This window comes from Pygocentrus nattereri, chromosome 19 (genome assembly GCF_015220715.1).
Source record: "Pygocentrus nattereri isolate fPygNat1 chromosome 19, fPygNat1.pri, whole genome shotgun sequence".
Classification (NCBI taxonomy): domain Eukaryota; kingdom Metazoa; phylum Chordata; class Actinopteri; order Characiformes; family Serrasalmidae; genus Pygocentrus; species Pygocentrus nattereri.
This window is the reverse complement of record NC_051229.1, coordinates 37,533,248-37,548,098: the sequence shown is the minus strand read 5'-3', so window position 1 is coordinate 37,548,098 and position 14,851 is coordinate 37,533,248. Positions and strand designations below refer to the sequence as shown.

The 14,851-nt window shown below is 40.3% G+C and overlaps 1 protein-coding gene across 2 annotated transcripts in view; it reads right to left on the bottom strand.

Annotated features, from left to right (window-relative positions):
• Window positions 1-14,851, bottom strand: part of LOC108424003 (tyrosine-protein kinase receptor UFO) — a 74,018-nt gene that overhangs the window by 40,650 nt on the left and 18,517 nt on the right. For both annotated transcript variants that reach the window (XM_037531086.1, XM_037531087.1), the window contains exons 5-7: window positions 10,305-10,385; window positions 9,393-9,508; window positions 2,139-2,328 (exon numbers count right to left, since the gene is read on the bottom strand). In XM_037531086.1, the coding sequence (XP_037386983.1) occupies window positions 2,139-2,328; window positions 9,393-9,508; window positions 10,305-10,385 (387 nt within the window). The remainder of the gene's footprint in view (window positions 1-2,138; window positions 2,329-9,392; window positions 9,509-10,304; window positions 10,386-14,851) is intronic.

Genomic DNA, 14,851 nt, shown 5'->3' with positions numbered 1-14,851 from the left:
ATTTGCCCTTTTTAATAAAGCCTCATTTAACTGTCCGCGCCTGTCTTCTCCCTAACCGGTCGTGACACGCTGCTGTCGGAAGACAACCTTGTATCTCCAAAATAGTAACTTTACAGGAAAAGGAAAAAAACTACTTTACTTTTAATGTAAGTTAATGGAACCAGACATCTTTCCAAGTAACTTAGGGCCATTTAATTTGGTCCATTCATCATGAAATTTACAAACAATGTTAAGAGCAATGGGTATTTTCAAATTATGTCAAAAACTGAAAAACAACAAAAATGGAGATTTTCTTCCGACCACAGTGTCGTTTCTTCCTTGGTGTCGTTTGTGCGCAGAGAACTGTGGGTAACCAAAGGCCAAGGAAGGATACACTTGTTGCGTCGCTTAAAAGCACTCCGAACGTAGGCTAGATTTCTAGGCTGTAAACGAAGGGTCCTTCACTTTGGAACGGTATGCTATGGTATAGCAGCTAAGAAATGGCTAGGCATCAAGTAATTGTTTTTGTGATGTCACATTCACATATAAAAATACAAGCATCTCAATTTTTTGGTGATTTTTAGTTTTCTACATAATTTAACAGCAGCTGTGTTCAAATTTCACCATAATCGGACCAACAGAAATACTTAAAAATGGCTGAGAGTAAAATCACGTTGCAAGTTCATGGAGATTTATTCCACCCATTTAGCCGACAACACTTTAGCTCCGCCCTTTCACTCTGAAGTTATAAGGAGTGTTTCAGCCTGAACTGCTCTTTTAATAAGGCAGAATAGGGTAGCCATTTAGAACAGAGCTCATTTACATATATCAATCTTAAAGGCAGCAACAAAAACAGCCTCTTTAATTCAAAGGGTTGGATAGTTTGATCACCAGTACATAAAATGGTGATTACATACAACATGACTGCACACCAGTGCACAAAGCAGGTCCATAAAGACGTGGATGAGCCAGTTTGGTGTGGAAGAACTTGACTGGCCTGCACAGAGTCCTGACCTCAACCCCATAGAACACCTTTGGGATGAATTAGAGCGGAGACTGTGAGCCAGGCCTTCTCGTCCAACATCAGTGTCTGACCTTACAAATGCGCTTCTGGAAGAACGGTCAGAAATTCCCATAAACACTCCTAACCCTTGTGGAAAGCCTTCCCAGAAGAGTTGAAGCTGTTATAGCTGCACAGTGTGGGCTGACATCATATTAAACCCTATGGATTAAGAATGGGATGTCACTCAAGTTCATGTACGTGTGAAACCAGACGAGCAAATATTTTTGGCAATGTAGTGTACGATCCAAACAAAAACACAGGCTTACTTTGCTCTGCTTTAAGCTTCAGCTCAGATATAGCTGCTTTTCTCACATTCAAATTCAAATAAGAAGCTGGCGAATAAGAATCTGACTTCAGTTTCGTGACTTTGTGTTTCAGTTTCTCGTTGCAGATTAAACACATCAGGAAACCAGCTGGACTGAATATATAAACGCAAATAAGTCCATTCATCTCCAAATGATCAACTTTCATCTTAAATCTCTCTGCCTTTTCATTAACTACTAGCTGGGCGAGACTGTTGTCTGTGTTGCTATGTGACCGGCAGTCTGCGCTGATCTTCAGGGTTAAAGGGTGAATCAGCAGTTCTACATTAACTCCAGCGTTTAAGACCATTTACTGTTAAACTGTGTTGAAGGATCAGCAGAGCTTTATTTTACTGTAAAGGATTATTATTTTATTATTACCTACAAGCCTAATTCTGCTGTGGAGCTGCAACAGCGCAGTAAAAGAGCCGCACGTGGCATCTCGCTGACCCCTGCTCCAGGGCAAGAAAATATAGGATATGGGCCCTTTAATTTTGAACAAACTGCTTTTTATAGTGGACTGCTACTTTCTCAGTCAGGGATCTTACTGACCTATGATAAATCTACATTTGTTTAGTTACTCAATAGAGCAGTTTCTCTAAAAAAACTCCTCCAGCTGCAAAATGATGACATCGCAGGGTCTCAACCTCAGGTTGCAACACAAAAAAGGTTCAAACAAAGTTAAAAAGGGTTAATAAGAGTTCAGTGGCTGCTTTCCAGCGTTTCAGTCTTCCAATTTGGTTATGATTCTAGTTTTGTGGTCGTACAAGTGGCGTCGATGAGAAGTTCCTTACCTCCTTCACTGGTGCTGACTGTCGCCCACGACGTCCAGTCAGAAACACCTTCGCTGCTCCGGCAGGCCACTCTCACGTCATACTGGCTGAAGGGCGTCAGGTCAGAGACCAGGTGGGTGGCAGGTGGGACATTAACGTTCTGGTTGTGGATCACATGATCTGGATTCAAGTCCTCTCCTGATGGTCTGACCTGAAGACAGATAATAGGACTGTTAATAACAGTTTAATAACAGTACAAATGCCAGCTCTCCTTTACTGTGTGAATTATTACATGATGAACTAAACATTAAAAGCAGAATGATGCAAAAGATGGACCAACACCAATTTTAATTTATCGATATTTATACAGAACCTTTCTGTATTTTATTCTTTTACAATTACTTCGTTTTAGATTTTTAGTTGATGCTCTTCACTGCATCTTATATAGTATATTTATATATACAGCATACATTATATATACAGTATTCAAAAGTTTTGGCATCCCTGGTTGAATTACTTATGTTGTATTACTTACGTGCATAAAATCTTGCAAACAAAAGTCATATTTCAGTTTGCTATAGATGCTGTGTTCACTTATTTTCACTGTAGTTTGACCGGGGGTGTTATATCTTATGTCTCACTTGTTATTTATCTTGTTAAATTACTAAAAATGACCAAATTCTATGGATGGTTATCGACATTGGGCAGATTTCAGCTGTAACACTTTAACAGAACGCCAGAAGAAGAGAAGGTATCAGTATTAACCAGGTAAGAATGTGAAACAAACTCCAAAGTACTAGATAATTACTTGGGGTAACGTGATGGTAAGCAAAAGTAGACTAACTAGCTCTACATACTAACAGGTTCTACATACTGTGAATGGGTAGAAGATAAACTCAGAGTATTGTGTAATTCTAATTAAAACAGGGCTAATTACCAAACCATTCTGACTAAATTTCTCTGAAATGACAAACCGGTTCTAGCTATTAAGCAGATAAAGGACACTGGAGAATATCTTATAAATGGATACATTATTTGGAGCAACAAAGTGGTAAATACAACAAAATACCTCTAAATGTCACTTCAAAGTCATTTGGCTTGGAAACACTTTCAAGTAGTAGGTAAAGAGGCACTTCAGCAAGAGTCTTAACAGTATGTATGTGTCTATTATCTAGAACTCAAACAGAACTTTTTTTTTAATGTTTACAATGTGTTTGCTTACCTAAGCATTTGACATTAAAGTTAGACTGTTTGTATTTACCGCCTTAATATGTCAAATAATCATCCAAAAATGAGAGTTTACTTTGTCTTACTTCATCGATTTAATAGTCAGAACCAGTGGAATTTAGTCAGACTGTTTTAGTCAGACTGTTTTAGTCAGACTGTTTTAGTACACCACAATTTTACCCAAAAATGGTTTCACCACACTTCGGGCTCTGTGCCATACTTTTACCCAGGTAATATCTAAAACCTGCCATACATTTAAAAGTAATTTAGTTAAACTGTCGCTTGGCACTTCTAGCACTCAGGAGTTTGTACCTCACACTTCTCTGGTTAATATCTAGAACTTTGGAGACTGTAAAAGAAGCGGTACTGCAGTTTTTGCTGATATCTTACCATCAATAATGATTTGATCTCTAAGTATATATAGATATATATACATAGAATCTAATCTTTTTATATTAAGATACATTCTAGAAGTTTTTCTTTGTTTATTTTTTGACAATAACAACAACAACAGAGCTTTTATAAACACAAATTCCTGACTTTGCTGAAAGTGGCCTTTTGGATGTACAATAAAAGCTTATCATGATATTATGGTTGCTGTTAGCAGCGCAGTCTGGCCAACTAGGCCTTTCCTCAGAAGCCGCAAGACAACCTGATTACTGCAACACTTTTAGCCATTTGCTTTCATTTTAACACAAACAAGAAGTAATCCCTTCCACTTCCCCTTTCCAATTGTCTCTCTTCTCTATGGACCCACAACAAAAGTGAGGGTATTTAGACACTTATCTGATCACTGTTTTTGCCATCTATGCTCAGCACAGACACACGCACAGCCCTCGAGGCGTTGCCCTGCTGTTCTTGGCCGATTTTTAAGCACCCACACTGTACCTCTATTGACTGAGGTCATTAGCATTCGGCTGCAGTGCGAGACACACTCTGGGCCCAGCAGGACACATGAAAACCATTCACATCAGCAGAAAGCAGCAGGGAGAAAGGAACGTGCTGGCTTTGCAAAGCCTGCGCAATAAACAGCATCAAAACACCGAACGCCAGCCCAAAAGTTTCCCTCGCTCAGCTCCTAAACCACATGAAAAGGTCGTACCGTCTCTAAAATTGTTCTCGGCTGTGTAGTGCATTCAATAACGAGAGCTACTGCAGAAAAAAATAAAAGATCGTCCCTCTTACACACCCACACTCTCTCTTTTCCATCTTTTTGTATATAAATTAAAGCTGTGGGAAAAGGCACAAGGAGGACTAAAGCAATCCCAGTTTACGTTCAGCTTATTATACCCACTTTGCAACAGAAATGACATACTTTATGAAACATGGCATGGAATGAGTAGTTCATGACAGAGCAGTAATAAACGTACATCTGGCTTTGACTATTAGAGCGTGCTCTTCATCGATATCAGCCAGGTTCACATTAAATCTAATGATACTCAACAGAGATGCTTCATCACACTTGGCATAGTTGGGCCAGGTAAAACACAACAAGTGACAAATAACCTCAGAGTGCCAGTCTAGCACCACCAATAATGGTGTCCCTCAGGGCTATGTACTAGGTCCCCCTCTTGTACTCTGTCATCATCTACAACAGTGGTGTCTCTCAGGACTATGTACCAGGTATCCTCTCATATTCTCTCTTCACCCACAAACAACAGTAGTGTTTCTCAGGGCGATATACTGGGTCCCCTTCTTGTACTCCATCTTCACCCAAAACAGTGGTGTCCCTCAGGACTATATACTAGGTCACCTCTTCAAGGCAGGGAATACAAAGAGTGCTGTAGTTGGTGCACATAGCTCTGAGGGACACCAACAGTGGTCATGCGCTAGGCCCCCTCTTGTAATCCTTGCTCATCCAAAACACTGGTATCCCTCAAGGTTTTGTGCTAGGTCCCCTCTTGTAGTCCCTGCTCACCCAAAACAGTAATAACCCTCAAGGCTAAGTGCTAGGTTCCCTCTCGTACTAACTTTTCTTCCACAACAATGGTGTCCCTCAGGGCTATGTGCTAGGCCCCCTCTTGTAGCCCCTGCTGACCCCAAACCCTAGTATTCCTCAGGGCTATGTGCTAGGTCCCCTCTTGTACTCCCTTTTCACCCACAACAGTGGTGTCCCTCAGGGCTATGTAGTGGGTTCCCTCTTATACTCCTGTTTTATCAACTGTTGAGCTGTGTGGCTGATATCCAGTCAGGATGAACCAGTTTCCAGGACAAAAGTTAATTTGCTTGCTGGCTGGTACCCAGATATTCGTTCTTTCCTTAAATACTGCAAAATCCAAAGAACCTCGCAAGAAGCTGCAAATGGGAAAAGATGAGAAAAATCATTGTGCAACCTCAATGTTGTTTTCAGTCTTGTGTCCAGGTCTGTGTTGTCGGCTGCTGTTTATTTGTTGTCCATGTCTAGTATAACACTGCAACCTGCCAACCACTTGTCCAAGCAATTGCCTGAACACTTTGCGGCATTCCTAGTGAAATCTGAGAGAATGATAACAGCGAGTGGAGCTCTAGAGGCTGTGGATGAAGTTGGGGGCAGGGGGGATGGGGGGGGGTGGGGTTATGATTTGTCAAGTGCGGTGGTATGTGAATGGGGATGAGTCAGAGTTCTGGGTTAAAGAGAAGTTGTTCTCCCTGAAGGACAGGAAAGACGGGAACGGTAAGCGTGCAGAAGACTTCAGATCCACGCGTGCGGCAGGACGAGTCACTCGTGAGTCACAGCACAGCGGCTGTGAGTCAGCTCAGTAAACAAGGCTGCTTAAATGACAAGCACTGCTGGATTGTTACTCACATGGGCTGGTCATTCCTCTGCCCTCACTCACTCCTTCACTGATTATACTGTTCCTAAAAAGGCCTTCAGTCTCTCCCCTCAGTCCTTTACTGCTGCGCTCACCTGTCCAGTGCCCTGCTTACCCTTTTCCTTGGATAACGAAGTACACTTGTTTACCTGATTCAAATCTTAATGAAGCACTCACAGTATTTCCTTCTCGCATAGTGGCATTCTTTATTTTCTTTTTCTGCAGTCTTTCTTTCTTTCTTCTCATATAACTACCTTCTCAGCTTCTCTCCCTCTCCTCATACTGTCCATACTGTCCTGCTGCACCCTGCTTTCTTTTCCTTTTCTTTTTACTGCCATCTTCTTTCTTCTTTACTGCTCTTTTTCTCTTTTATACACCTGTTCAATACACTTGTTTCTACTTTTCCAGTTTTTTTGTTTTGATTTTCTTCGTTCTTTCTTTCCTTCCTTCCTTTCCTTCCTTTTCTTTCTTTCTTTCTTTCTTTCTTTCTTTCTTTTTTCCTATTTGCTGCCTCTCTTGCACACTTTCTTTCTTTCATCCTTCTTTCTTTCTTTCTTTCTTTCTTTCTTTCTTTCTTTCTTTCCTGGTGGTTGGTTTTTTTATCTACATTTCTTTCTTTCTTTCTCTCCTTTTCTTTCTTTCTTTCTTTCTTTCTTTAATTAATTTGTGCGTTCTTTCTTTTTTCCTGTTTGCTGCCTCTCTTGCACACTTTCTTTCTTTCATCCTTCTTTCTTTCCTGGTGGTTGGTTCTTTTATCTACTTTTCTTTCTTTCTTTTTTTCTTTCATTTATACATTCTTCTTTCTTTCTTTCTTCTTTCCTCTTCTTTCTTTCTTTCTTTCCTGGTGGTTGTGTTTTTATCTACATTTCTTTCTTTCTCTCCTTTTCTTTCTTTTTTTTCTTTCATTTATACGTTCTTTCTTTTTTCCTGTTTGCACCCTCTCTTGTATTCTTTCTTTCTTTCTTTCTTTCTTTCTTTCTTTCTTTCTTTCTTTCTTTCTTTCTCACAGTTTTGCCTTCTGTTGCAGTGTTTTTGTTTCTGATTCAATAGAGATTTTCTACATTTTCTTGCCAAGTTTTTTCTTTCTTTGTTCTGTCACTTTTTCAGAAACAATATGAGAATCAAGAACCAACTTCAGAGTAACATTTAAACCGTACAAACGTACAGACTAACAGCAGAGCCCCTCAGTCTCACACGCTCTTCTCTACACAAAGGTACTGCAGCATTTCATGTTTTCAGGTTTGGACCGTTAAGATTTGCAGCCCCCCCTCCTGTCCCGACCCGCTGAGACCCCTTCTCTCTCCATTTCCTCCTTTAGTGTGGCTCAGCAGTGGGGGAGCCGTGGGGCACGAGAGGGGCGCTTTTATTAGAACCAGACGCTCTGGGGTGGAGCTCGACTACGAAAGAGTACAGACCCTCACTCTCGCTGCTGCAGCAGGGCCCCAGACGGAGCGAGACCACTCTCAGATACCTGATCCCCTAAAACATCACCACTTTTGCTTTGTTACAAACTGGTCACACAAGAACTTTTAGTGTGGAGCCACTGGACTGTTTGTGATTTGCACACCCACACACGCACAGCTGAGGCCAAACGTTAAAGACGCTTAAACTCCACACGTTTCACAAGACCATATACTTCCCGTGTTAAGTCAATTAGGGCATTTGCTACACCAGATTTTCAGTGGATCAGAGGTTGACATGCCCTTTAGTAGTATTTAGTGGCAGCGTCTTTGTGGCAACACTTTGCTGGAATTTTTACTCGCTCCTCCTAACAGCTGAAAACCTGACTGAGCTGCAGAAGTTCTCAGTCCACAGGCTCCCTGTGGAACTCCTATGGAAAGCTTTTTGATGGTCAGTCTGATACTTGTACTTTGTTATCTTTAAGCCAGAAGGAATCATTGTCCTCACTGAAAGACCCAGCTGAGACCAAGTTTTAACTTTCTGGTTCATGTCTTGAGGTGTTGCTTCAGGATTTCTAGATCTTTCTATTTTTGCACCAGCTTTTACAGCAAAACACCCTGACAACATGATGCTGCCACCACTATGCTTCACAATTGCGGTGGCGTTCTTTGGATTAAAAGAACTCCTTATCAAATATTCCAGTCTTTGTTTTATCTGACCACAGAACACTGGTCATCTGCAAACTGTAGTTTGGCTTTTTTCAATGCCAGTCTTGGAGTTATGGCTTCAGCCTTTCAGGCCATGGCTGTGTAGGACTCTCTTAATGGTGCATGTAGATACTTTGGTACCTGATGCCTCCAACCACTTCACCTGTCTCTGTTCTTAGTTTGGGGTTCGGTCCGTTCAGCCCTGGGAGCTAATTTGAGTCTTTTGCCTGAATGATGCAGTGTCTGTGTGGTCCCAAGATTTTTATATTTGAATACAATTATTTACGTAGATGCTTGGGGTAACTTCAGTTGTCTGGAAATTGCTCCGAAGAAGGAACTGGCTTCATCTCAACTCTTGGCTGAGTTGCTTAAGTTTTTTCCATACTATCGAGGGCAAAAAGGCTCTGACTCTAAATGTAGGTCCCTAATTAAAGCCACAGGTGCACTACTCACTACTAATTATGACAAATGGCCAACCAGAAGCATCTAAAAGTCATTAGAGTCGATTTTCGGAATATTTTAGGCTATTTAGAGACAGTCGACTTGGTGTAGACAAATTTTGACGCAGTTGAATTCTGATATAGAGAATCAAAACTGAAATAAATCTGATAATTATTTAAAAATTACATCTGATATGGACAAAGAAGATGCCCTAACTAGTAAAATGCTACTGCTACACCTGAACCAAAATGTTGTACCTTAATTATACATGACTCATTGTGTTAAATAGCCAGTCTTACTTTTGATGTAGCACTTGATTCACGTTGTTTAAATAGTTGATTGTCTCTTTACTAAAGAACTTAAAATGCCAGTTTTGCTTACAGATCAAGTCAAGTTGAGAGGCTTTTATTGTCATTCCATTTATGTACAAGTACACAGTGGAGTGAAATTACGTTCCTCCAGGAACAACATGGTGCAACAAGGAAAAAAAAAAGGCTTGAGATCCCCAGATATTGCGATTTTGGCGAATGGAAAGCTGCGGAAATGTGGTAGTGTGTTTCATTTGTTCATATAACTCATAAATTGGGAGTTTCAGTTAAAAAAAACATTTATAAAGGCTCATAAAATTGACCAAAATTCATAACTGGTGCTTTGTTAACTTCTATCTAGCCCATATTTAGCCTAGTAAAAGCAAGCAGGGCTCCTACCTGAACTGTGCAGAGAGTGATGGGGTAAACTCCTGCAAAGCCTGGAGTCCAGGACAGACGGATGCTGGAGTTTGTGACCTCAATAACCGTAACGTCCTGCGGCTGAGCAGGGAGCACTGCAGAGAAGGAGAGACAAAGAAAAATTGCTGCATAGTTCTTCTTGATCAATTGTGCACATGATTTCTAGATGATTTCAACAGAATTACTACCAAAAGTGCTCTACATGTCCAAAAGTTTCCAGATGGACCTTCTCATGAGTGAAGTCATCTACTTTAAGGTCACCTACTGCTGATAGCTTGTATAGAAAAGCACTGATCAATTGAACTGGACACTCTGGAGCAGCTGCATATGTATCTAAGGTCCCCAGGCCTGTGGAGCACAGGGCTGTGGAGCATTGGAACTGTGTTATCTGGAACTGCCCATCCAACATCAGTACCTGACCTCACTATTACTCAATCAAATCCACACAGCAATGTTCCAACATCTAGTGTAAAGCCTTCCTGAAATGTAGAGGCTGGCACTGCAGCAAAGAGGGACAAACTCACTAATAATGGTCTTCATTACAAAAGAAATGTTGGCTATCTACAGATTTTCGGATATACAGTGTTCTGTATTGGTCCAGTCATGATCATTCATGGTCCTATAGTGGTCCCATTCCAGGAAGAATGGTAAAGGGGGCTGATCAATTGTGCAGTAACAGATGAGCTACAGTCTGTAACTGTAAATCTACAAGGTGCACCTACATGGTGGGTGTTTCTGATAAAAGTTGAGTGTCTGAAGGTTACGTAACACATAGACTATTGGTTTGAACTGAAGGAAATTTAAAGAAACCACACAAGAGAGAAGAGGATGTGAAAGAAAGTCAGATGCTGAGCTCAGTGTAATCACTGCCACCTCACAACACACACTCACCGGTTACGACTCCAGAGCCGGACGATGCCACACCTTTGCGGTTATGAGCCTCGCAGGAGAACGAGCTGGTTTTGTTCAGTCCTGGAAAAGAAGAAGGGAAGAGAGAACTTCAGGAGTGTCATCAAAAAAGTGGGAAACACACTCAGCAAATGCTTCTGGTGTGGGAGCAGATTAGGAAGGGGAAAAAGAAACAACTCCTAAATCACAATTCTCTCTTGAAAGATTCTGATTTGACTTACAAAACATCCTAAGCACATTTTCATTTTTGGGTAACAATTTATTGGGTAGTATAATTTAGACGCTTTGTAGATATTTAATTTGCTTTCAAGTTATATCCAACTAAATATCTACTGACTTCACAATTTTCTTTAACTCTAAATTTGACTCTAATCCTAATCCTAACCTTAACCTCAACCCAAAACCTAAACCCAACCCACACAATTAAATATTTACATTGAAACTGGATGTAATGGATGCTGAGATTTTCGTTGGGAGTGACGAGGATGGACAAGATTAGAAATGAGCAGATCAGAGGGACAGTGAAGGTGGAGCAGTTTGGAGATAAAGCCAGAGAGGCCAGGTTGAGATGGTTTGGACATGTGTTGAGGAGGAATAGTGGATATATTGGGCAAAGAATGTTGGAGATGGAGCTGCCGGGTAGAAGGAGAAGAGGTAGACCTCAGAGAAGGTTTATGGATGTAGTGAAGGTGGACATGGAGATGGTTGGTGTGAAAGTAGAGGAGGCAGTGGATAGGGCAAGATGGAGGCAGATGATCCGCTGTGGCGACCCTTAAAGGGAGCAGCCGAAAGAAGAAGAAGAAGAAGAAGAAGAAGAAACTGAATGTAACCGTGAGGTCCGATCCCTATACAGTGGATGTGTTATGGTGTTGATATGTGGTGTGGAGGGGGGTGGTGTGAGTTTTGAGAGGGTGCTGTGGGCTGATTCAGTGTTTGAGGGGAACGGAAGCAGAGTTCTCCCTCAACTGTGAAGAATGTTAAGGTTAAAGAATGAGCTGAGTAGCAACAGTTACTTCTGCTTTTTTTTGTGGGGGGCCAACATATTCACACACACACACACACACACACACACACACACACACACACACACACACACACACACACACACACACACACTCTGACTCACAGAACAGAGTCTCACACACATTCACGCTGCATTCTTCACACAATGTGAGGAGCTGCCGGTCTGAAGCAGCACTGTGGCCTTATTGTGTATGGGCCAAACGCAAACGTAGGGTCAGGGTCAGGGTCACGAGATCTGATGGACATAGATTGGTCAGTGACTTGTGCTCTCAAAAGTACATCTTGTGCACTTTCACACCACAATTGCTTTTGTTTCCTTCCCTAAAAACAAAATTCCTTCTTCATATTTCAGTGTCATAAACAGGAACACTGTGAATGCGTTTGTCTCTCAGAGCTGTTTACGGTCATAAACAGCGTCAATGTCTGAGAGTGCACCTTCACGGGAAAACTCTGGAAAACCTTACACACCAAGTTTCACATAAAAATGAGTCATAACTTTTGTGCAGGCCGCACTTTTTGTTGGATTTCTCCTCACAATATGCTAATTTCAGTAAATAAACATTAACTGTACAGTAAAATATGTAGTAGTGTATCTCTGTGAGCACAGAAAATGTTCTCTTATTTACACTTCAACACGGACTGGGCGCCAAAACTTTTGAAACAACTGTACTGTAACAGAAACGGTAAAGTCAGTGGAGCTACTTTGATTAGAAGTTGCAATTATTTACAGATAAAATAAGCCTGTCGTAATACTACTACTACTATAACTACTACTACTGTTACTACTACTACTACAACTGCTACTACTACAACTACTACAACTACTACTACTGTTACTACTACTACTACCATTACTACTGCTACTACTACTGCTACTACTACTGCTACTACTACTGCTAGTACAACAACTACTACAACAACTACTACTACTACTACTGTTACTACTACTATTACTACTGTTACTACTACTACTACTGCTACTACTACTGCTAGTACAACAACTACTACAACAACTACTACAACTACTACTACTACTACTGTTACTACTACTACTACCATTACTACTGCTACTACTACTGCTACTACTACTGCTAGTACAACAACTACTACAACAACTACTACAACTACTACTGCTACTACTACTGCTACTACTACTGTTACTACTACTACTACTACTGCTACTACTACTGCTACTACAACAACGACTACAACTACTGTTACTACTACTATTACTACTACAACAACAACTACTACAACTACTACTACTGCTGCTACTACTACAGCTACAACTACTACTACTGCTACAACTACTACTACTACTGCTACTACTACTGCTACTACAACAACTACTACAACTACTACTACTGTTACTACTACAACAACAACTACAACTACTACTGCTACTACTACAGCTACAACTACTACTACTGTTACTACTACTACAACTACTACTACTACTACTGCTACTACTACTGTTACTACTACTACAACTACTGCTACTACTACTGCTACTACTACTACTACTGTTACTACTACTACTACTACTGCTACTACTACTGCTACTACAACAACTACTACAACTACTACTACTGTTACTACTACTATTACTACTACAACAACAACTACTACAACTACTACTACTACTACTACAACAACTACTACAACTACTGCTACTACTACAGCTACTACTACTACTACTGTACTACTACTACTTACTCATGTATCTTATTTATCGGAACAAAACAGTAAGTTTACAGGAGAAGGTAAAAACATACTTTACTTTTAATGTAAGTCAATGGAACCAGACATTTTTCCAAGTCATTTTGGGTCGCTTCTTTCAGTACCTTCATCATGACATTTACACATTTGGTGATAGGAACCAGACGTCCGCCTCTAAAAGCTCCCTCACAGGAAGTTCCTACATGAAATGGTTATGAATTCACTTCCTGATGACTGAGACACTGTTTTATGACCGTTTTTGGAGGAAACTGTATTTTTAAAATTTCAGAGAAGTACATGCAAGGCGTTGTGATGCAGAAAAGTCCCCAAAGAAAACTTATTTTAACTGACTTTTTATAATTAATTACTACAAATAAATAAATAAACATATACATTATATATATATATATATATATATATATATATATATACACATACATACACACACACACACACACACTATAAAATAAATATTAAAAATAAACATATATACTATAAATACATAAAAGTAAGCAAAATGGTTATATTTGTGTTGTAGTCATGGCGACCCCTGGTTCCTATCACCACCACTGTAAAGACATCTGAACCATTTCACACCAAACCGCGCTGAATCTCTCTGTTTACACCTCACACACTGGATTATGCACAAAATGTGAAAAAATTGGTGGAATTCCCCTTGGAGCTTGTGTCTGAGCACCTGCTTTTAGATGGTCTTGGGATTGTTATTGAGCAGACTGAGGCTTTATCATAGACTAAGGTCGGAGCCTGTGGCCTGTATGAGGAGTCATTGGACAGGTTTTTGTGGGGCGGCTGGTATGAGTTGGCTCATTCCAAGCCTGTGAGTGTGCCCACTGATGGTCAACCGTCCATGATGATTCAGAGCCGCTGGCCTCTCTCTCTCTCTCTCTCTCTCTCTCTCTCTCTATCTCTCTATCTCTCTATCTCTCTATCTCTCTCTCTTTCTCTCTGCCTTTGTGACTCACTCCTCCAAGCTGCAGGTCCGTACAGCTGGAACTACAACAGAGGCCATATCTGTCAGTCCGGCATGGCAAGTGTTCAAAGGCCTTTCTCTTTTCTCTTTCTTCCTCTCCGAGCCTTCCTCCCATCTCACTCGCCCTCCCCACCATTGCTCTTTCACCAGCCACCAAAGGGCAGCTTCTTATTGGACGGGTCCCACCTGGCCCACAGCCAGACACAAGAAAGAAGGTGCGGTGTGTGTGTGAAAACTTGTATTTGTGCTTTTTCAGGAAACAAATGTCCTGATTTTGTAGGAAAACCAGAAAAATGGTCTTGACTTTGTAAAGTTTCTGTTTGATGACTTAAATTAATGTTATATTCAGGAAACTTCTAATTAAACATGGAACAAAATCTTGTATCTCCAAAATAGTAACTTTACGGGAGAAGGAAAAAACATACATTACTTTCAATGTAAGTCATTATTTACAATGTAAGTTATTTTTGGCCATTTATTTTGGTCCATCCTTCATGAAATGTACACACAATATAAAGGCCAACATACATTTTCAAATTATGTAATATATATATATATATATATATATATATATATATATATATATATATATATATATAGTAATATACTATTACTACGCTCTTTAAAAATATGGTTCTTCAAAGGTTCTTTAGTGAATGGAATGGTTCAATTTAGCACCTCAAGTTCTACACAGAAACCTTTTATACTTAGATGGTTCTTTGCATGGTTAAATGTTCCTTTAGATTTATGGAGAACGTGTTGTTTACACTTTTAAAAATGGTGATTCAAGAGTTCT